The sequence below is a fragment of the Ornithorhynchus anatinus genome, chromosome 4 (genome assembly GCF_004115215.2).
Source record: "Ornithorhynchus anatinus isolate Pmale09 chromosome 4, mOrnAna1.pri.v4, whole genome shotgun sequence".
Lineage (NCBI taxonomy): Eukaryota > Metazoa > Chordata > Mammalia > Monotremata > Ornithorhynchidae > Ornithorhynchus > Ornithorhynchus anatinus.
Window position 1 is genome coordinate 88,082,201 of NC_041731.1, and position 21,024 is coordinate 88,103,224.

The 21,024-nt window shown below is 43.0% G+C and overlaps 2 protein-coding genes across 2 annotated transcripts in view; one reads left to right on the forward strand and one right to left on the reverse strand.

Annotated features, from left to right (window-relative positions):
• DPH5 (diphthamide biosynthesis 5) overlaps positions 1 to 718 on the forward strand; it is a 40,084-nt gene extending 39,366 nt beyond the window's left edge. Inside the window, exon 7 of the mRNA XM_001506392.5 lies at positions 418 to 718. Coding sequence (XP_001506442.1) covers positions 418 to 611 — 194 coding nt within the window. The 3' untranslated portion in view covers positions 612 to 718. The remainder of the gene's footprint in view (positions 1 to 417) is intronic.
• An 11,854-nt stretch (positions 719 to 12,572) lies between these two features.
• Positions 12,573 to 21,024, reverse strand: part of SLC30A7 (solute carrier family 30 member 7) — a 95,921-nt gene continuing 87,469 nt past the window's right edge. Inside the window, exons 9-11 of the mRNA XM_029062317.2 lie at positions 17,507 to 17,597; positions 14,779 to 14,928; positions 12,573 to 12,814 (exon numbers count right to left, since the gene is read on the reverse strand). Coding sequence (XP_028918150.1) covers positions 12,767 to 12,814; positions 14,779 to 14,928; positions 17,507 to 17,597 — 289 coding nt within the window. The 3' untranslated portion in view covers positions 12,573 to 12,766. The remainder of the gene's footprint in view (positions 12,815 to 14,778; positions 14,929 to 17,506; positions 17,598 to 21,024) is intronic.

Below are 21,024 nucleotides of genomic sequence, written 5' to 3' on the forward strand. Positions count from 1 at the left end.
GTAACTTCGAGAGTCTAAATGAACTAGACTAAACACTTACTGCTGCTCAGTGGGGTTGAACCTATTACATGGCTTTTATGCACATCATTTTTCAGAGCACAGAAAAGCAGTTCATTGACTCAGGGATTGTCTCTATCTTTTGCCAAATTGTACATTCCAAGCGCTTAGTACAGTGATTTGCACATAGTAAACACTCAATAAATACTATTGAATGAATGGCTCTAAATTTCTACTGTTTAAATATCCTCCTACTTAGATCGTGAGCTCCATGTGAGGCAGGAACTCTGTCTGACCTGATTAACTTGTATCTACCCCAGCGGCTAGAATAGTGCTCAATAGACAGCAAGCAGTTAACAAATACCTTAAAAACAATGTCACTGATATACTGAGATGGAGAAATCCTTTTCTCTCCCGCAGGAATCAGCGAGGAGACCATGTGTGTCGGCCTAGCCAGAGTCGGGGCAGACGACCAAAAGATTGTGGCAGGCACCTTACAGCAACTGTGTACAGTAGACCTGGGTGGACCTTTACACTCCCTGATTATAACGGGCACCATGCATCCTCTGGAAGTGGACATGCTCAAGATATTTTCTGTGGCTGAAGAGAGTTGAAATGTTTGCGTAATGGCAGGATCTCACTTAGAGTTGCCATTGTTACTTTGTTTAATTTCCACTCGAATATTTATAATAAACCATAAAATTGTGAAAAAAAAGACCAACTTTCTGCCTCATACATGCCTACAAAAGGAACTAGCTCCAAGAGGTAAGTTCTCAAACTCCAACAACACCTGGACTTCCTCTGGCAGGGCAGTCAGTCCCCACAATGCCAGTCAGTGTTGCCTTCATTGGGTGAATATGCTGACTTGCAAGAAAACCCACAGATACCTAACAGGAACAGAGTGGTGGTATAGGTCTCCTTTTCCATAAAATCCAGAGTTTAAAAAATGCTTTGACTGCAGTTGGAGGTTAACTTAAAGGGTAGTTGGAATTGAGTCATTCTAACTTAACCAAATCCCATTTTACATAAAAAGGGCAGGGGTGACAGCGATGAGTGAGTGAACGCACGATCAGCGACACTTCACATACTCGGCTCTGGCTTCCCTGTCTTCTGGACCACGCTGGAAGAAGAAGTGGTCTGCCTGTACTTGATGGTTATGTGCATGGCAGCTGTGGAAAGGGGGCAGGCTTCCCGGCAGCAGTCCCTCATAGCTGGAGGAACAACAGAGCAATCTCCATATCCGAACTGGCTGCTTTCATTTAAGCCAATACCCTAATCGTGTGGCACAGACTTTGTTGTGTTGTGTAACTGTCACATTGTGGATGCTCAACCAGCTGCATAGTAGCTGTCATTCTGTCTAAATAATTGGCATTTTTCCACATATAAGTAAACAAAGTTTGCTGTTGCCTGAAGTAAACTAAAAAAACGTAAAAATCTGTAACTGCAGGAGGCTCCAGCATTCACCAGTTTGCTAAACATAACTTATCGACCTTATTATTTATATGCAACTGGCTAAGTGGTATTTTGTTCTGTTTTGGGTTTTTGGGTTTTGTTTTGTTTTAGTAACACTACACTGCTGCAGACAAGCTTTACTAGAATAGGTGTTCCTGCTGTAGAGAAGTAGCATGGCCTAGTGGATGGAGTCTGGGCCTCGGAGTCAGAAGGTCATGGGTTCCCGGTTCTGCCACTTGTCTACTGTATGGCCTTGGGCAAGTAACTTCACTTCTCTGGGCCTCACTTACCTCATCTGGGAAATGGGGATTAAGGCTGTGAGCCCAATGTAGAACAGGGACTGTGTCCAATCTGATTTGCTTGTATTCTCCTTCAAGGGCTTAGTACAGTACCTGGCACTTAGTAAGTGTTTTATAAAGTCCACAATTATTATTACTATTTGATATAACCTATTTGAAACATCTTTGACCCCTCTGCTTCTATTTTATAAAAATAGGATGCCAGTTTGGCTCCCAGGTGTATGAAGCGTTGCTAAAGTGCTGAGACACTTAGGGGTGATAAGAGATGTTTGCTCTTTCCCAAGCAAATCAGTGTTTTATCTCCACAATATAGGTGTCAGCTTGTCAGTTTGAGTGTGGGGTGAAAAGTATGCAGGGGCAGCTGGGGGGACTTGGGGGAAGACAGGCTTTTAAATCCCTAGAGGTCAGACTCCATTTGGGGTCTTTCCGGCTTTGTTTAGGAACTAGAAATCTTTTTCCCATTCTGCTCAGGTCTCGTCAGAGGCCTTCAGATGGGAGAGGCTGGGAATCCATCCCAAAAAGTCCTAGGAGCGGAAAATGCTTTGCCACTAGCTGGAAACCCATGGGGATAGTGGTTCTCACTACTCCCATGTAGCTGGTACTTATGCTCCATAATAGGAGATGTTTTCTTTTCAATGTATTTGTTAGTCTTAGCACACTGCCCTCTTCTGAGATCAGCACAGCCCCTGTATTTTTCTCCCATGGCAAGAAACCTACCAAAACTTCTCTGTGAGCATTATAATCTACGGTGTGAGAGAGGTTACTCAAAGCTGATTATCTTCAGTGACGGTATGTGTGACTATAGTTTTGCAGTAATTGCTATCAGCCAATGAACAACATCACCCAGGAAATTAACAGTGATGCTTTCCAAACTTTCTTGTCCTGAGAAGCCAAGTGGATTTAGACTTAATGCCATCCCTCCTTGATTTACCTGATGCCGTGATGGATGAGAATCTAGATTGTAAGCTTGTTATGTGCAGGGAATGTGTCTGTTTTTGTTATACTGTACTCTCCCAAGCACTTAGTATAGTACTTTGCACAAAGTAAGTGCTCAATAAATACGGTTGAATGAATGAATGACTCCCCAAGATAACAATTACTCCAGTTACAGTTCCTTCCTTCCTTCATTCATTCAATAGTATTTATTGAGCGCTTAATATGTGCAGAGCACTGTAATAAGCGCTTGGAGTGAACAAATCAGTAACAGAGACAGTCCCTGCCCTTTGATGGGCTTACAGTCTAATCGGGGGAGACAGACAAAAACAATAGCAATAAATAGAATCAAGGGAATGAACATCTCATTAAAACAATAGCAAATAAATAGAATCAAGGTGAGGTACATCTCATTAACAAAATAAATAGGGTAATGAAATATATACAGTTGAGCGGACAAGTACTCTGAAGGGAGGGGAAGGGAGGGGGGAGGAGCAGAGGGAAAGGGGGGAAAAGAGGGCTTAGCTGAGGGAGCAGAGGGAAAGGGGGAGCTCAGTCTGGGAAGGCCTCTTGGAGGAGGTGAGCTGTAGGGTTTTGAAGAGGGGACGAGAAAAAGGAGTTGGGAGGAAGAATTAATCTGAATTATTGAGCTTACTTTTGCAAGTGAAACAAGCTCCTAGGCAACTGTAATTACAGTAGTGCATTAAATAGCATCAAAATGACAAGGCTTGAGGGCTAATAATGAAGCAGGCCAGATGCCTTGCCTAACCGCTAAGCCTAAATCAATGAAAATGGGAAAGGGAAATCCTTCATCCAAATAAGTAATTACTAGGGTGGGAACTTGTTTTGAAATTCAGGAGAGTCCAGCCCAATCCATGTAAAAATCATTACACAAGGGAAGTAGTGTGACGCACAACTTTGCAAAGCTTAACTCTCCAGGGGCAGATATAGTCTGGTAAAGTTGCACAACTTCCTCCCGCTCCTTAGTCCTGCTTGGAGGTCAAGGGGGAGAGGGCACATGTGGTTTATCTGCCATGCCTTCTTAAGGATTTTGGGAAGCCCAAGGATAAATGGCCATGACACTATTCCTGAAACCCTAGGCTTGAGTTTCCTTTCTTGTGAACATATTCCTCAGCCCCCTGCCAAACTTTGTTGAAGTAGAAGTTTGGCTACTTTTTTGGGGGGGGGGGGGGCAGAAGGGCATATTGTATGGGTTCAAGCAGTGGCTGTTGAGGAAATTCTAGTTGACTGAAATGATCCAGAATAGAATGAGGACGGTGACTATTAAGGTAGAGAGCTGCTTGGTTATATAAGAAACTATAAGACAGAGAAGCGTAATGTTTCCAGTCCTTATTTGTTACTGTGCATTTCTAAGGAGAATCAAGTTTGGTAAAATGACAGTAGGTAGATTGGGCCAAATCTGAAATACATCCAAGTCTGAAAACATTCCTGCAGAGACCGGGGTGGGGGGAAGTACCCAGATCCTGAAAGTAATGCTTTTCTGATATCACGAAACAGATAGGAATCAAACACTTCCAAATCAGCATTTCAAGTCCACTTAACTCTGGACCAGCCTCAACAGAGCATCAGTTGGTCAGCCAGGGACATTTGTTCCTGGGTCAGTGAAGCCAGATGGTAGTTAAGTGTTGTGTGGGGCACTGGCGATGTGTGCTTACGAATGACTTTGGGAGTGAAGTTTTCATTGACCAAGTTCAACCCTTGGTTTTGCATTTACAATGTAAGCAGCTTATCTTCTGGCCAGACTTCCACAGTAAGAGCCGCAACCTGTTTACCTCATGCTGCTTCCTCACTGCTTTCCACAACAACGAACTATTGCCTCCGAGCAGCTTGACCCTTGCTGCAGTTGTCCTCCGTATCCTGCAGGAGGCTGGATTATTAGGAAAAGGAAACAGGTTTTCTTTTGGAATGGCTTCGTCCTGCCCCAAATGGAATGAGGGAGAAACTCATTTGGAAACCCTGTTTTGCCGGGAAATTATCTTCCGTCAGCTGTAAAATGGGAACAATACCAGATTTATCTAAACCATGAAACACATAAAACCCACTGGACATGGAGAGTAAGATATGGTGAAAGAACAATAAATACACTGATAATGCCAAACCTCTTGTGTAGCAGGTGACTTATTCCAGATTCCAGTGTGTGACCACAAGCAATGGCTGAGGAGAAATACTCCTGCAAGCTTAAGAGGAGCAACAAAAACATATAGGTGCTTTATCCATTGCACAGGGAACCTGTGCTGATTGGGAGAGATATGGTTTCCCTTCCCCAGATTTAGCTCGCTGCCCATCATGTGTTCCTTAGTCAAGGCGATAGAGAGGCAGGACTCTAAGTTGGCCTAGCAGATAGTGCACGGGCCTGGGCATCAGAAGGACCGGGCTTCCAATCCTGTTGTTGCCACTGGTCTGCTCTGTGACCTTGGGCAAATCACTTCACTTCTCTCTGCCTCAGTTTCCTCAACTGTAAAATGGGGATTAAGACTGTGAACCTCATTTGGGCCAGGGACTGTGTCCAACCTGATTAGCTTGTATCTACCCCAGCGCTTATAACAGCATAGGAAACAAATAACATTATCATCATTAGTTATGCAGCTTAACGCCTTTCCAGATGATCACTTACCAAACTCCTCTGCAAAGGCCCTAGAAATCAACCAATCAATCATTTATTGAGTGTTTACTGTGTGCAGAGCACCGTATTAAGCACTCAAAAGGAAAGCCACTAGCTCAGTGGGCTCACCCCTGTAGGGGCATTAGAAATAACAATTCTCCAAACAGACAACCAAGAGCAACACAGGTGACTGACATTTTGGGGTTGGGATTTCTATTATGGGAAGGACTAGAAAGAAATCGTGTAATAATAATGATGATGATGGTTTCTGTTAAGCACTTACTATGTACCAGACAGTGTACTAAGCTACGGGGTATACATAAGCAAATCAAGTTGGATACAGTGCCTCTCCCATGTGGGCCTTCAATCTCAATCCCCATTTTACAGATGAGGTAACTGAGGCACAGAGAAGTGAAGTGACTTGCCAAGGGTGACACAGCAGACAGGTGAGAAGCAGCATGGCTCAGTGGAAAGAGCACAGGCTAGGGAGTCAGAGGGCAGGGGTTCGAATCCCAACTCCACCACTTGCCTGCCATGTGACCTTGGGCAAGTTATTTGACTTTTCTGTTCCTCAGTTACCCATCTGTAAAATAGGGATTAAGACTGAGCCCCACGTGGGACAACCTGATTAACCTGTATCTATCCCAGAGCTTAGAACACTGCTTGGCACATAGTAAGCGCTTAACAAATACCATTATTACCCTTATTATGATTATTATTAAGTGGCAGAGCCAGGATTAGACCCCAGCACAGATTAAGGGGGAGCGCTCTGAACATTGCTGTACACAACCAGCCCCAGTCCAGAGATGCAGGAACCTCCTGTTTTCAGGCTACTGGGTTTGTTGGACAATGGGTTAGTCAATCCCCAGCCTCTCCCTCCCTCCTTTCCTTTATAAGACTTTTCCACTCCAAGTAATGTAAAAGTCACTTTCCTATAAAACACAAAATAAATACAGTTCAGGTACAGATGTTTCAACAGACATTTTTATTGAAGAAAAATTTGATGTGCCCTTTCATAATTTTTCAAATACATTTTTTAAATGGCCATCAAGTAAAAAAGTAAATATATATACTGGTTTCTTATATTGCACAATTAAGTTACAATATTCAGTCCTTCAGAACTCGATGTTTAGTACGTAACCTCTGTTTCTACTTAAATACTTGTTAAGAAGTATTTTGGCATAACAATCACGTCGTTATCATTCACTAAAGGCAAAAGATCGTATGTTACACAGGTGCTGTACTGTGTTGCTGGGAATGGTTTTGGCACTTTGTCTTTCACAGTATTTCATCTACAAAACAACTCTTTCTGGAACTAGTCATCCAATTCACATTCTTAAACTGTTGCCTGTCTAGTTGTATTTATCTGTCCCCCACATATGTCAGGAGTGTGCTGAAGTGATGGGATGGAGGGATACCTTATGGTAAATGTTCGAGATCACTGATCTAATCAAATACTGTCTGGAACCCAATCGCCAGCCAGTTTCAAACTGCAATTATACATATCAAACAATTTGGGGTGGGGGGGAGGAGGCATGTCTCCCTGCAAGGATAAATTCATACCAAAACTTTCCACCAATAGACAGATGGGAGCACTATCATAGAAACAGCATGACTGTGCAGGTTGGCCAGCAATGTGAGAGCACTGAAACGTCAGAAGCAGGTTCAGGCAGAAGGAATGTAGTGGTCATTGAAATCCAAGGCCTTTTGGAAGAGGGAAAGAAACAGCAAAAAGCTCTGTGGGACAGGGGGAAGCCATTGCCTAGATAAAAACATTTTTCATAAAGACTGACATAGCACCCTGCTTCAATTTATAGCTCCTATCCAAGAAGAATTAAATAATAATAATGGCATTTAACTAAGTGCTGATGGGAATCTAGAGAAATCCCCTGTAGACTGTGAGCTAGCTGTGGGTAGGGACTCTCTCTCTTTATTGCTGTATTGTACTTTCCCAGGCACTTAGTACAGCGCTCTGCACACAGTAAGCGCTCAATAAATATGATTGAATGAATCAGTTTAGATACAGTCTCCATTTAAATGATCCGCTGCACTTGCAAAACCCATTTCCTTCCAGTACCAAACAGGCCTCAAAATTAATGGGAAAACAACAAAGTCTGCAAAGGAAATCAGCAAAACAGCTCCAATCTGCCAGATTATGATCAGCCTCACGATGACAGAGGCCCAAGGCCTGCCCTTATGGTTTTGGCACTAACTAGGCTAGTCGTAGCCCACTGAGCACCCTTGTCTTGACAGTGACACTTAGGGTTCTTTGAGGAACTGCCAATAAAAATATATTGCATTTTTGAAAAAAGTGTCATAACTAGATGGTGTTACTGTGCACTAAAAAGTGACCCCTCCGCCTCAAGTTCTGCCTCAGATGCCTACCTGACAATTCAAAACTAAATATCCTACCACCATTCACCCTTACACTGATCACAGCAGATTTGATTTTCAAAGGTCTGGCCATCTCAGGTGGAATATGAACAGTAGTTTTGCCAATACAACAGCCTTTGAACATGAGAATACAGCATCATGTCTGCTATCATTCCTTGGGACTGACATAGAACCCTTTGCATCTAATGGTTTTAAGTTGAGTACTGGCTCTATATTACAGATAGCAAAGAAGGGCACTACTTGAAGAACATTTATTCAAGGTTAGAAAATGAAACTACAGAGCAGCTGCAGAGGTGGGAGGGCTGATAGTTTGAAGCCTTACTCAACTTCTGTATTTTTCCCATTTGGTTTAGTTTTACGTTATCAGTGCTCACCAGCACAACTCTGACAAGCAGCATGGCCTAGTGGAGAGCCCAGGCATGGGAGTCAGAAGACCTGGGTTCTAATCCCTGCTCTGCCACTTGTCTTCTGTGTGACCTTGGGCAACTCACTTCACTTCTCTGTTTCAGTTACCTCATCTGTAAAATGTGGATTAAGATTGTGAGCTCCATGTGGGACGTGGACTGTGTCCAACCCGCTTAGCTTGTATCTATTCCAATGCTTAGTACAGTGCCTGAAACATAGTAAGCACTTAATACAATTAAAAAAAAAATCCCAAAGCTGAAGTGTATCTTCCGTGGCAAAACTTAAAGCAGTAGACCGAAATCAGTTTTAGTACGCATCTGCTTCAGAAACATCATTAGGACAAAGACTAATTTGAACTTGATTTTAGAAGCCTGGATACAGCTTAGTAGGGTCATCTTGTGCATATATATATTCTGTCATCTTTTGTGATCAATTTTCAATTTTTAAAAAATTTCCAATTATTTTAATTGCAAATCATCACCTATAGTGTAGCCTAGTGAAAAGAGCCCAGACGTGGGAGTCAGAGCACCTGACTTCTAATCCTGGCTGTGCCACTTGTCTGCTGTGACCTTGGGCAAGTCACTTAACTTCTCTTTACCTCAGTTACCTCATCTGTAAAATGGAACTAAAACTGTGAGTCCTATGTGGGACATGGCCTGTGTCCAACCTGTGTCTTCCTGGCACTTAGTACAGTTCTTGGCATGTAGTAAGCACTTTAACAAATACCATTAATTAAAAAAAAAATTAGCACTCCAAAAATCAAAAAATCAAAAGTCATCTGCCACATCCAAAACAGTTTGTAGCTTTTATGCTTTTCCTGCCGCGAGGAACACTGGACTGGTTTAAAACAAAACAACCGATGAGCCCCATACCCTCTCCTGGCTAGATTTTAATTAAGCAACTGGGCTGTGCATTTTCAGAGTTAGGAGGCAGGAGTTACCCCAAGGTTATCTTCTCATAACACTTGCCACTCTGCCAGGTATGAGTGAACTCATATTCACCCCAAAGTTTTTTTCTGTATTCCAGATTCAATGAGTGCACGGATACATGTGCTTTAGAAAGCACTTTGTTATTTTTCAGGATGTATGAAAAAAAACCAAATACACGCAACTGCTTGATTTGCCAAATATGCCAAATATTCTCCCTTGGGCTGACAGATCTGCTGCCACCTACCAAAAATAAGTCTTCCACAGAATATTCTGCAACTCACTGGACTGGAGGTAAAATAGATAAGATACTGTCCTTCAGACATTTGCATTTTCTCCAACCACAACAAGGAAGTTGTGCACAGTTTAAAAACATTGCGTCTTGATTAACACCATCTTGATAAAAGGAGGTACCATAGATATTTCTGTTTAGGGAAGTTCAAATGGCTGGGTAAACTTCCCCATGAATTCAAAAATTCAGCAAAGAATATTGTTTTAAGCATAGCCAGCCTCAAAAACCCACTCGTTCTCTGGAATATGACGCTTGCAAAGCTCCTTTGTCCCAAAATACCACTAACTCTTTTCCATATTTAAAAAGGTATTCATTAATAACTCAGTAATTCATTGCTGCACTCCAATAATATTCTTCGTACATGCGTATTAACAAGTCAGTGCTACTGTTTGTGAGGAAAAATGAGAAAATTAACCTTCCACTAAATCATCACATTTTTACATGTGGGTATGTGTGGATAATTTACACCCACATACTCACATATGTAAATACTTCTAATTCAAAACAAAAGGGACTCACTGCCAGGTTTCTACTTTATCGATGCTTTTCGCCATTAATTCCCCAGAATAAGCCTTCACAGCAAAGTACATGAATGCATTTACCTGAGATGCAATGCGCAGACAATTAAAATGGCAGGTGCTATGAAAGCCTTAAACATTTTTAAATACTGGAAGGTGGAGATGGTGAAAACTGGCGTGGCAAATGGAATAATAGCTGGGTAATACACTTACTGCTCCAGAAGAGGGAGCACTCTCTCTCAAAACCAAATCTAACATCATCATCATTATAATAATAATGTTGGTATTTGTTAAGCGCTTACTAAGTGCAGAGCACTGTTCTAAGCGCTGGGGTAGATACAGAGTAATCACATTGTCCCACGTGGGGCTCACATTTTTTTAATCCCCATTTTTACAGATGAGGTAACTGAGGCACAGAGAAGTGAAGTATCTCGTCCAAGGTCACACAGCAGACAAGTTGTGAGCCGGGATTAGAACCCACGACCTCTGACTCCCAAGCCTGTGCTCTTTCCACTAAGCCATGCTGCTTCTAGTTTCCTAGCTGTTCTCCTCTCCAAGTTTGAAATCTCCCATAGTCTGGTTTTTCTAAGGCATCTGTCCCAAATCCCTCTGTCAGAGTAGATATTCCACACTTCTACACATCCAAAATGCTTCGCTGTCACACAAGAGAATTGGAATTTCACAAGGACAAAGATCCCCAAAATCTAATTATACACGTAATAGAAAACAAGCAGCATTAAAGGCGCATTTCACTACCCTATTTTCCCCCCAGCCCATCTCCCCTGCAGCTCTACACAATTTCTACAGTTAAACCGATTACAACTACAGCAACCCCTAGGCTGAGTAATGTCCTTCATTTGAAATTCTGCATCATTTGCAAGAAAGAATCACCAGTTTCTAAAAACCAGTAAGAGCAATAGCAACAGTGGGATTTGTTAAGGGTATATACTATGTTCCAGACACTTTACTAAGCTCTGGGAAGGATACAAGAAATTGGGTTGGACACAGTCCTTGTCCCATGTGGGCTCACGGTCTTAATTCCTATTTTACAGATGAAGGAACTGAGGTATAGAGAAGTGATGTGACTGACCCAAGGTCACACAGCAAACAAGTGGCAGCACCATCATTAGAACTCAAGTCCTTCTGAGTCCCTGGCCCATGCTCTATCCACTAGACCACTCTTCTTCTTAGTTCGTAATTTGTTTACAATGTGGGGTGTAATGATGGGAAAGGAGATACAGTTTTCTTGGTGATACAACAAAGCATATATTTCAATTTTACCAAAACCATCTACTATCTGTGATTATCCAAGCATCATTTTCTAATCAATGGTCACTAACATCAACTGAAAGTTAGACAGACACCAGAAAATGAATTCAAACACATTACTATTTTAGCACAAGGCCATTTCCAGTAGTAAAATTTTAATTTTAGATAAGTCTCCGGGGCGAGGCAGGGGCAAAAAAAAATCTATTTAAAGGGGAATTCTGGAAACGTATTCCAGAAACCAGTATAATATGTAGATAGGGACATTTTGACAGAGAATAATTCTGCTCCCACTCCCTCAAGCTTCAGTTAAATCAAGAGTAAGCTATCCAAAGTAGCACTTTTCCTTCTTGTCTACTTAAAATACCCTGGTTAAGAAGAGTTCCCCACACTATGCTCTGTCAGTTTAATCTGTAGCACTGCCCCTCTTCCCCAGCAAGAGAGCAGGCAACCAGTCTACAGAACTCATTACTATCAAGTTTCAGGGTTACAGAGAGTTATTGTACTGTGTTTGTGCAAAGCTGGTACAGGAAAACAAAGATGAATGAATCAGCATCTGAAAGACAAAAGCGAAAGCAGTAGCACCCCCACCCCATCCCAAGAGGGAGCCATTTTTTTTCCATTTTTTCCATTTTTTTCTTGCAATTGCCCCTTTCTTTTATTAGTTAATTACCAGGCAGCAGTGGGAAGGTGCTGTTCTAATTAGTGCCACGAGGCCTGGGGCTCCGCCTGCTTTTGGGGCATGGTTGCTTTTACAGAAACGATCAGGTGTCTCAGATTTTTTAATTAGTCAGAGCTGATTCACACATCAGATGTCTGAGATCGTTTTTTAAAAGCATTGCCACAAGCCATTTTCCTCCATAATGGAAATGTTCAAAATCCAAAGTGGTACCTTTTCTTTATTTTTTGACAGATGCAACACTCAAAAGGAATCTGTTTTTGCAGCTTAAAACCACACTTGAAGAACACAAGAAATTTGGTATCCATCAATAGCAAGAATCTCATTTGGGTACGTTACAGTATTCCCATAAAAATCATAAAACCCCTCGATGTTCCGTATCCATGCTCGCAAATACATTTTCTGATGCAAAGGCACTTTGAAAACCCAATATGGTTCAGTTCATTAAGTTTGCAAAGTACAAACAATTTTACAACATAAGATTATATCGAAGAATGTCAACAGCTGTGACATTACATACAAAACAGATTTCCAATTTCTCTGTAACACTGGTTTTGTGGGAATGAATAGTGGTTTCCGCAGCTTCAGTGAAGACGTGACTGACCCAGGATCCTGGGCCCACAGTCCCCTTTTCTGACTGAAATGACAAATGTAGAAAAGATTTAAACCCCAAGTCCCAACCTCATCTCTCCCCTTCTTCCCCCACCCACACCCCCTGAAAAGACCCATAGAAACCCCCAGAAATCAAAATGGTCTCATAGGGAGAGTACAAAAGACAAGACCAGAAGTCCAGGACATATCCTTTTAATTTTGATTCCTTAGTCGCGAACTCTTCCAGTAGACAACAAAAGGCAGCTCAGCCTGTTTGGTCTTGAGGAACGGAAGTGGTGGTGGTTGCTCCATTTTAAAAGGTGGGCGCAATGTTCCAACTGTACAGTACCAGAAAACTTTGGTCCAAAGAGCCCAAGTTATGATGACTCCGCTACATGGCCGCGAAGTCGATCTGTACATAAAGCTGTCTCACACCAGCCTAGAAAGTGAAAAGTGTAAAAAAAAAAATATATAGCAAATAAGCACAAGCTCAAGTAACATGCTGAGTGGGTGAAAAATCTGCAGTCTCAACCCAGATACTCCTGGCCCCTGGGGAAGTGGAGTCTCAGGACAGACAGACAGCTCTCGTCCTGGTTGCCGTCCAAGAAGGCCTGGCCTGGGCCCTTTGAGAGAAGGGATAACACTCCGGTTCGGTTCCTGCCTCCCTCTGCAGGGCAGTCTCTGAGTGCTGCTGCTTGGTTTTGACAGTGAAAAGCCCCAGAAGCAGCGAGGGCCCATCGGGCATGCGTGAGGAGCAAGGAAGCAGGGATGTGGGAGGTGGGAGAAAGAAGAGCAGCAGAAATTCCTCCAAGGCAATCCAAGCACATCTCCAACCATCAAGAGATGTTTGTCCACCAGCCTATGCATGGCTTCAGTCAGGTCCGCGGGGAATACACGATGGGAGGGGTGACTGGATGGCCTCTTCCCTAACATGCTACTTAATAAGTTGACTGAGTACTTGACTGAGGCGGCCAGAGAGATGATCAGAAGGAGGGTGAGTGCAAGGTCAGGGACAAGAGAATCACTTTGACCCGGTTCGTCACACTGATTCAACCATTTCAGAAGAGCAACTGCTTCTGCTAAATCTGCTCAACATCCATTCCAGAGGATGAGATCTCTATATGGGACTCCAGTGTGTCCCAACAGCGACAGGGGATTCTGAAGGTTGAAAGAGCCTGGCTGCCCTCACACCCCACTTGCCACACTGTGCTGCCATCCTCCATCACCATCATCAGTAGATTTTATGGAGCACTAATTATCAGAATTATGGTATTTGTTAAACGTACTATGTGCCAAGCATTGGGGTAGATACAATGTAATCAAGTTGTCCCATATTGGGCTCACAGTCTTAATCCCCATTATTATGTGCAGAGCATTGTACCATGCACTTGGGAGAGAACAATCCAACAGAAATCTCAGCTCCTGAAAGAGGGGGATGAGAGGGGAGAGGAAGAGGAGGAAGAGAAGGAGGACAAGAAGAGGAGGAGAATCAATCAGTTGTACTTATAGAGTGCTTACTGTGTGAGGGGAACTGTACTAAGCACTTGGGAGAGTTCAACACAACCATTCAACAGAAGAAAGAGGAGAAGGAGTGGGGGTGGGGAGGAGCTTTCCCCCTATTTCTAGCTTCCTCACAGGGGACATCCTCCATGCCCGCACCCCATCTTCTGCAGGAACAAATTTCCCCGCTTACCCACACAGTTTAGCATTTCTTGCTGACAGCAGGCTACTCTGAAGGGTTAACCTGTCTTTTCATGGACCCTCCAGTCGTGTCTGTGAGACAATCCCACAGAATGCCTCAAATTCAAAATTACAACATGGCCACAGGAATAAGTACTGACAACTGTCTCAAAAGGAGAAAATCGAGTCTCCCAAATGCAGAAAAATCCATTTAGTACAAGTTCTTCATTTTGCAAACAAATTTAAAAGTTGGGTATATGTTGCAACTTGAATAAAAATGTAAAGGAGAAAGAAGTGCTTTAAGTCAGTGAATCCTGGCAGAATCTAAGGCAACTCAGGAACAAAGCAAGGCCAAACTGTCAGCACCCTGCATTCCAAGGTCTGGGCTTTTTTTAAATTAAAACCTTCTCCAATATTTAAGATTAGTAGAAAGCAACCCTGGACTCCCTTTGGTTTTCACCTGCCTCCATATTTGTACTGCAAAGCCACAGACAGATGGGGGAAGGAATCATATTTACAGTCCATGAGAAACATTTTTTCTGGTTTGGGCTCTCCAACACCCCAACTCTTTGAAGAGACAACCTAGACACAAGATGCATTTTCACAACAAACATGGAACTTCCAATGCAGGTTACTGAGCTGGGCCCCACATTAATGGTAAAACACAAATAAAGAAGGATCTTGGAGTTCTTCCTGGGCAAGATGTTAATAAAACAGTCATACCTGAGTAAAAATATTGTGTGTCTGGCTTAAAATCCACCTTGCATCAGCCTCGGGACCTACGACTAATTTCAAAGTCCCAACGTATACGTCAGTACAGAGAGTCCAGAAGTGTGGTTCTTGTAAATTGTAAACTCCTTGCAATTGCTGAACCTAAAACAGAAAAGTATAATTATAGCTCCATTTCATTTATTCATCTTTAAATGACCAGATTATTTCAAAAGTCTTCTTTTTTAGGAATCTGTAGACTAAAAATGTTCAAAAATCTTTAATTGCCAGCCAATTAATCAAAACAATTTGAGAGTTTACTCTGTGCTAAGCATGGTACTAAGCATTTCGAAGATTACAAGAGATTTAATAGACATCATTCCTGTAGGGGACACAAACATAATAAATTACAGATGGGACAAAATAAGAGTATAAGGACATGTACATAAGTGCTGTGTCTGTGCTTAAGTTCATTCATTCATTAATCCATTCAATCATATTTATTGAGCACTTACTGTGTGCAGAGCACTGTACTAAGCACTTAGGAGAGTACAATATAACAAGAGACACATTTCTGCCCACAAGAAGCTCATAATCTAGAGTGTCATGGAAGTGATAAAAGTGGCAATTGGGTTATAAAATGGGGTGATTACAAATTAATTGAGGTGGGCCTCTTTGAGAAGAGCTTTGAAGATGACCAGTGGTCTGTCAATGTCTTTCCACTTCTCAAAAGCCTCCAGTGGTTACCCACTTACTTTGACAGGAAACAGAAATTTCAGATCCTTGACTTTAAGGAGTTATTCATTCATTTGTATTTATGGAGAGCTTACTGTGTGCAGAGCACTGTACTAAGCGCTTGGAAAGTACAATTCAGCATAAGATAGAGACAATGCCTACCCAACAACGGGTTCACAGTCTAGAAGGGATTACATCAGCTATCTCTCAGACTCTTCACCAATAGATTGTAAGCCCACTGTGGGCAGGAAGCATCTACCAATGCTGTTATATTCTTGTAGTAATCATCATCATCATCATCATCATCATCATAACAGAAGCATTTTTGCTAAGTGCTTACTATGTGCCAGGTAATGTACTAAACGCTGGGGTAGATACAAGATAATCCGGTTGGACCCAGTCTCTGTCCCACATGTGTCCCACAGTCTTAAATCCCATTTTACAGATGAGGTAACTGAAGCCCAGTGAAGTGATTTGCCCACGGTCACACAGCAGACAACTGGCAGAGCCAGGATTAGAACCCAGGTCCTCTGACTCCCAGGCCCGTACTCTTTCCACTAGGCCACAGTGAGTCTCCCTAGAGTTTAGTACAGTTTCTGCACCAATAAATACAACCAATTGTCTCCCCCCGCCACCCCCACTGCCCGCCGCCTTGCACTTCTGTTCATCCCAAATTCACCTCACTATGCCTCATTTTTGACTCCCTTGCCTCTGGATCCCTGGATCACACCCTTCCTCCTGGCTGGAGCCCCCTTCCCCTTCAAATCACCCAGATCAAATCTCTCCCTGTCTCCAAAATCCTTCTGAAATCACAGCTCCTCCAGCAGGCATTCTCTTATCAGTTATCTGTGTTCGTGTCCATCTCCCCGGCTAGACTGTAAGCTCTTATGAGCAGGATCATGTCTTCAACCTCTAATGCAGTCTCTCAAACGATGCACGCAGAGGGCCCTCAGTCAGTATTTTTCACTGCTTGACTCAAAGCTCTTAAAGAGCCTAAATCCCAACATATTACATAGTGAAAAAGAAATCTACCAAAGCTCTACAACCCCTGTGTGGCAAAGTATCACAATTTAACTTGGCTTATAATATCGCCAAGATCCGCCCTTTCCTCTCCACCCAAACAGCCACCTTACTGCTACAGGCTCTTGTTATATCCCGGCTAGACTACTGTGTCAGGCTTCTCTCTGAACTTCCTTCCTCCTCTCTCGCCCCGCTCCAGTCTATTCTTCACTCCGCTACCCAGCTCATCTTCCTGCAGAAACGCTCTGGGCATGTCACTCCCCTTCTTAAATACCTCCAGTGGTTGCCTATCAACCTCCGCTCCAAACAAAAACTCCTCACTCTAGGCTTCAAGGTTCTACATCACCTTGCCCCTTCCTACCTCTCCTCCCTTCTTTCTGCTGCCCACCCCGCATGTTCCACTCCTCTGCCGCCCACCTCCTCACCGTCCCTCGGTCTCGCCTATCCCGCCGTCGACCCCCGGGTCACGTCCTCCCGCGGTCCCGGAACGCCCTCCCTCCTCTCCTCCGCCAAACTGATTCTCTTCCCCTCTTCAAAACCCTACTTAAAACTCACCTCCTCCAAGAGGCCTTCCCAGACTGAGCTCCCCTTCTCCCTCTACTCCCTCTACCGCCCCCCCCTTCACCTCTCCGCAGCTTAACCCTCTTTTCCCCCATTTCCCTCTGCTCCTCCCCCTCTACCTTCCCATCCCCTCAGCACTGTACTCGTCTGCTCAACTGTATATATTTTCATTACCCTATTTATTTTGTTAATGAAATGTACATCGCCTTGATTCTATTTAGTTGCCATTGTTTTTACGAGATGTTCTTCCCCTTGACTCTATTTATTGCCACTGTTCTTGTCTGTCCGTCTCCCCCGATTAGACTGTAAGCCCGTCAAAGGGCAGGGACTGTCTCTATCTGTTGCCGACTTGTTCATTCCAAGTGCTTAGTACAGTGCTCTGCACATAGTAAGCGCTCAATAAACACTATTGAATGAATGAACTTACCCTCTGGTAGCACTGAGGGAGAGCATTTTCCAATAAGGGAGGAGTTCGCTGCATCAATATTCCAACTGATTCTCTTAGGAGAGGGATAACACTAGAAAACATGAGAAAAAGACAATATTCAGTTACCACCAAACTCCCAAAGATGTGTGAAAGAATGTAAAAGCACAGCAGATTATTATAAGAATTCAATATCCAAAATACACTTTAGTAATGTACCAACTTTACATTTTTGACAAGAAATGAAAATATAACACTTTATATATTATAATATTATATAACGAATACTTTTCAATAAGATGTTGTGGGGCTGGGGTAAGTTGCAAAGCACTTAACGGGTCCAGACCTAAGTTTTAAGTGGTACAGAAGGAGAATCCATGTCTTATACCTATCATCAGAATTTACATGTATTCACTTATTCATCATGACTATTCTCCTTACAGTTTTCATTTCTTTATCCCCTACTAGAGGGTAAGCTCTTTGTGAGTAGGGAACATGTCATGTCTTTTGAATTGCATTTCCCCAACGATTATTACAGTGCATCGCATCCAGTGGATGCTCATAAATGCTGCTGCTATTACCAATATTACGATTATAGGTCAGTTCATACTAAACATACCCCAGTAAATTCAATTTTCCCTCTCCAGAAAGCCAAAATATTGACTTATCGAATACCTACTATGAATATCAAACCCTCCCCCATATATTACTCTTCTTCCAAAAGTCACCTTCGACAATATCCCACTGAAACCAACTTTTACCAACTTTTTATAGTAATCCATCTACCCCAGTGCTTAGAACAGTGCTTGGCACAGAGTAAGCTCTTAGCAAATACCCAATTACTATAATTATTATTTCATCAAATGTTTCAGAGAGACACCACTGTCTGTAGTGGTTAAGAGCAATTCAAACAGCCTAGCCTAGTGGAAAGAGCACGGGCTGGTGAGACAGAGGATCTGAGTTCTAATTCTGGGTCTCTTATGCATCTGCTGTGTGACCTTGGGCAAGTCATAACTTCTCTGGGCCTCAGTTAACTTCATTGGTAAAAACTGTAAGCCCTATGTGGGACAGGGACTGTGTGCAACTCAGATATCTTGTATCTATAATAATAATGATGGTATTTGTTAAGTGCTTACTATGTGTCAAGCACTGTCCTAGGTGCAGCACTTAGAACCGAGTGCTTAACAGATGCCATAAAAAAGGGGCTCGGACCTCACACAGAAACTAAGTATACAAAGAAATAAATAGTTGTTATGATATGCCATTAGACATCAACATCACCTCTTGGATCTTAGACTGCGCTTATCGTTTTCAAACCATTGTACCATCCTCATATCAAATGTGTGGCAGGCCACTGTACCTCCCTCATTGCAAAAGAGGAGAAGATGGATGAAAGTTGAGTCATTTTCCCTGCTGCAAAGACCACCTAAGATGTTTAAACCATACTGCTCACTCCTACATCCAACCCTTCTTCCCCTGAACTCAGTAATGCTCCTCATTTTCGTCAGTCAACTTATTAAAAGCTTGAAGTATGAAGGTAAGAAAGCCATGACTAACTTAACGACAATTCTTATACAGAGGAGGCTGAGATTCTATCTTCGCTGATTTTTGAATTGCATCAAGGAGAGTGCAGTTGAAAAAGGGGGAAGGCCTTTCGGAGAGTTAAGAAGAGAGCTCTAGGCTGTAAGCTCGTTGTAGGCAGGAATCTGTTGTTATAGAGTACTCTCTCAAGTGCTCAGTACTGTGCTCTGCACACAGTAAGCGCTCAATAAATATGAGTAAATACGACTGAATGAATGAAAGCTATGTTTAGGAAACACTAGGCAGGACAACCAGGAGTGGCTAGGGGATATATCTTCCTGAAGATCTTTAGCAATACGGTGAATGAGCAGTACTGTAGCCTAGCAGAAGAGCCACAACATGGGAGTCAGAAGACTTGGGTTCTAATACTAGCTTGCGTGACCTTGAAGAAGTCACAACTTTTCCATGCTCACAATTTCTCTGTGCCTCAGTTTACTCATCTGCAAAATGGGAATCAATCAATTGCGTTTATTCAGCACTTATAGTGTGCAGTGCACTGTACTAAGCACTTGGGAAAGCGCAACTTAATATAATACATTCCCTGGCAATGACAAGCTTACAGTATAGAGGGGGAGACAGACATTAATATAAATAAATAAATTACAAATATGTACATAAGTGCTGAGGGGCTCGGGGGGAGGGCGCTGGGAGGTGAATACAGGGAGCAAGTCAGGACGATGCAGAAGGGAGAGGGAAAAGAGGAAATGAGGGCTCAGTCAGGGAAGGCCTCTTGGAGGAGATGTGCCTTCAATAAGGCTTTGAAGGTGAGGAGAGTAATTGCCTGTTAGATATGAACAGGGAGGGCGTTCCAGGCCAGAAGCAGGATGTGGGTGAGAGGGTGATGGCAAGATAGATGAGATCGAGGTACAGTGAGTAGGTTGGCATTAGAGGAGCTAAGTATGAAGGCTGGGTTGTAGTAGGAGAGTAGTGAGGAGAGGTGGGAGGACAAGGCGATTGACTGCTTTAAAGCAAATGGTGAGGAGTTTCTGTTTGATGTAGAGGTGGATGGGCAACCACTGGAGGTTCTTAAGTAGTGGGAAAACAAAGACAGAACATATCTGTATAAAAATGATCTGGGCAACAGAGTGAAGTATGGACTGGAGTAGGGAGAAACAGGAGGCAGGGAGGTCAGCAAGGAGACTGATACAATAGTCAAGGAGAGATAGGATAAGTGCTTGGATCAACGTGGTGGCAGTTTGGATGGAGAGGAAAAGATAGATTTTAGAGATGTTGTGAACACTGAATGGACAGCATTTAGTAAAAGATTGAATATGTGGGTTGAATGAGAGTGAGGAGTAAAGCCAAGGTACCGGACTTGTGAGTCAGGAAGGATGGTGGTGCTGCCTTCGGTGTTGGGAAAGTCAGGAGGAGGACAGGGCTTGGTTGGAAAGATAAGGAGTTCTGTTTTGGACATGTTAAGTTTAAGGAGACAGCAGGACATCCAAGTAGAGATGTCTTGAAGGCAGGAGGCAATGTGAGACTGCAAAGAAGGAGAAGGATCAATTCCCTTCCCTGAGTGAGAGTGAGCCCCTACAGGACAGGGATTGGATCAGATCTGATTATCCAGCACCCCTTAATAAATCCCATGATTATTCTGAATTATTAACGCAGTTGAACCCTGGATGGGCCAACCCTGGGGACCAGCCAGCCTAACCCAAGGATGTTTGGGCTCATCCTGGCTGAAACTCAGCCTTATCTGTTCCTGGCCTGAGAGGCTAGCCAGGTCCTTGGGACCCAGCCCCAATGTGTGTAGCATACATCATCATCACCATCATTAATAATGGAAATTATTGAGCATTTACTATGTGCACGGCACTATACTAAGTGCCTGGGAAAGTTCAAATGCACAGGTGTCCCTCATGAGCTGCTGAGGCTGAGCATTTCGAACCTCACAGGAACAACTGTATGCTGCGCACGCTTGCCAACCTTCTCATTGTACC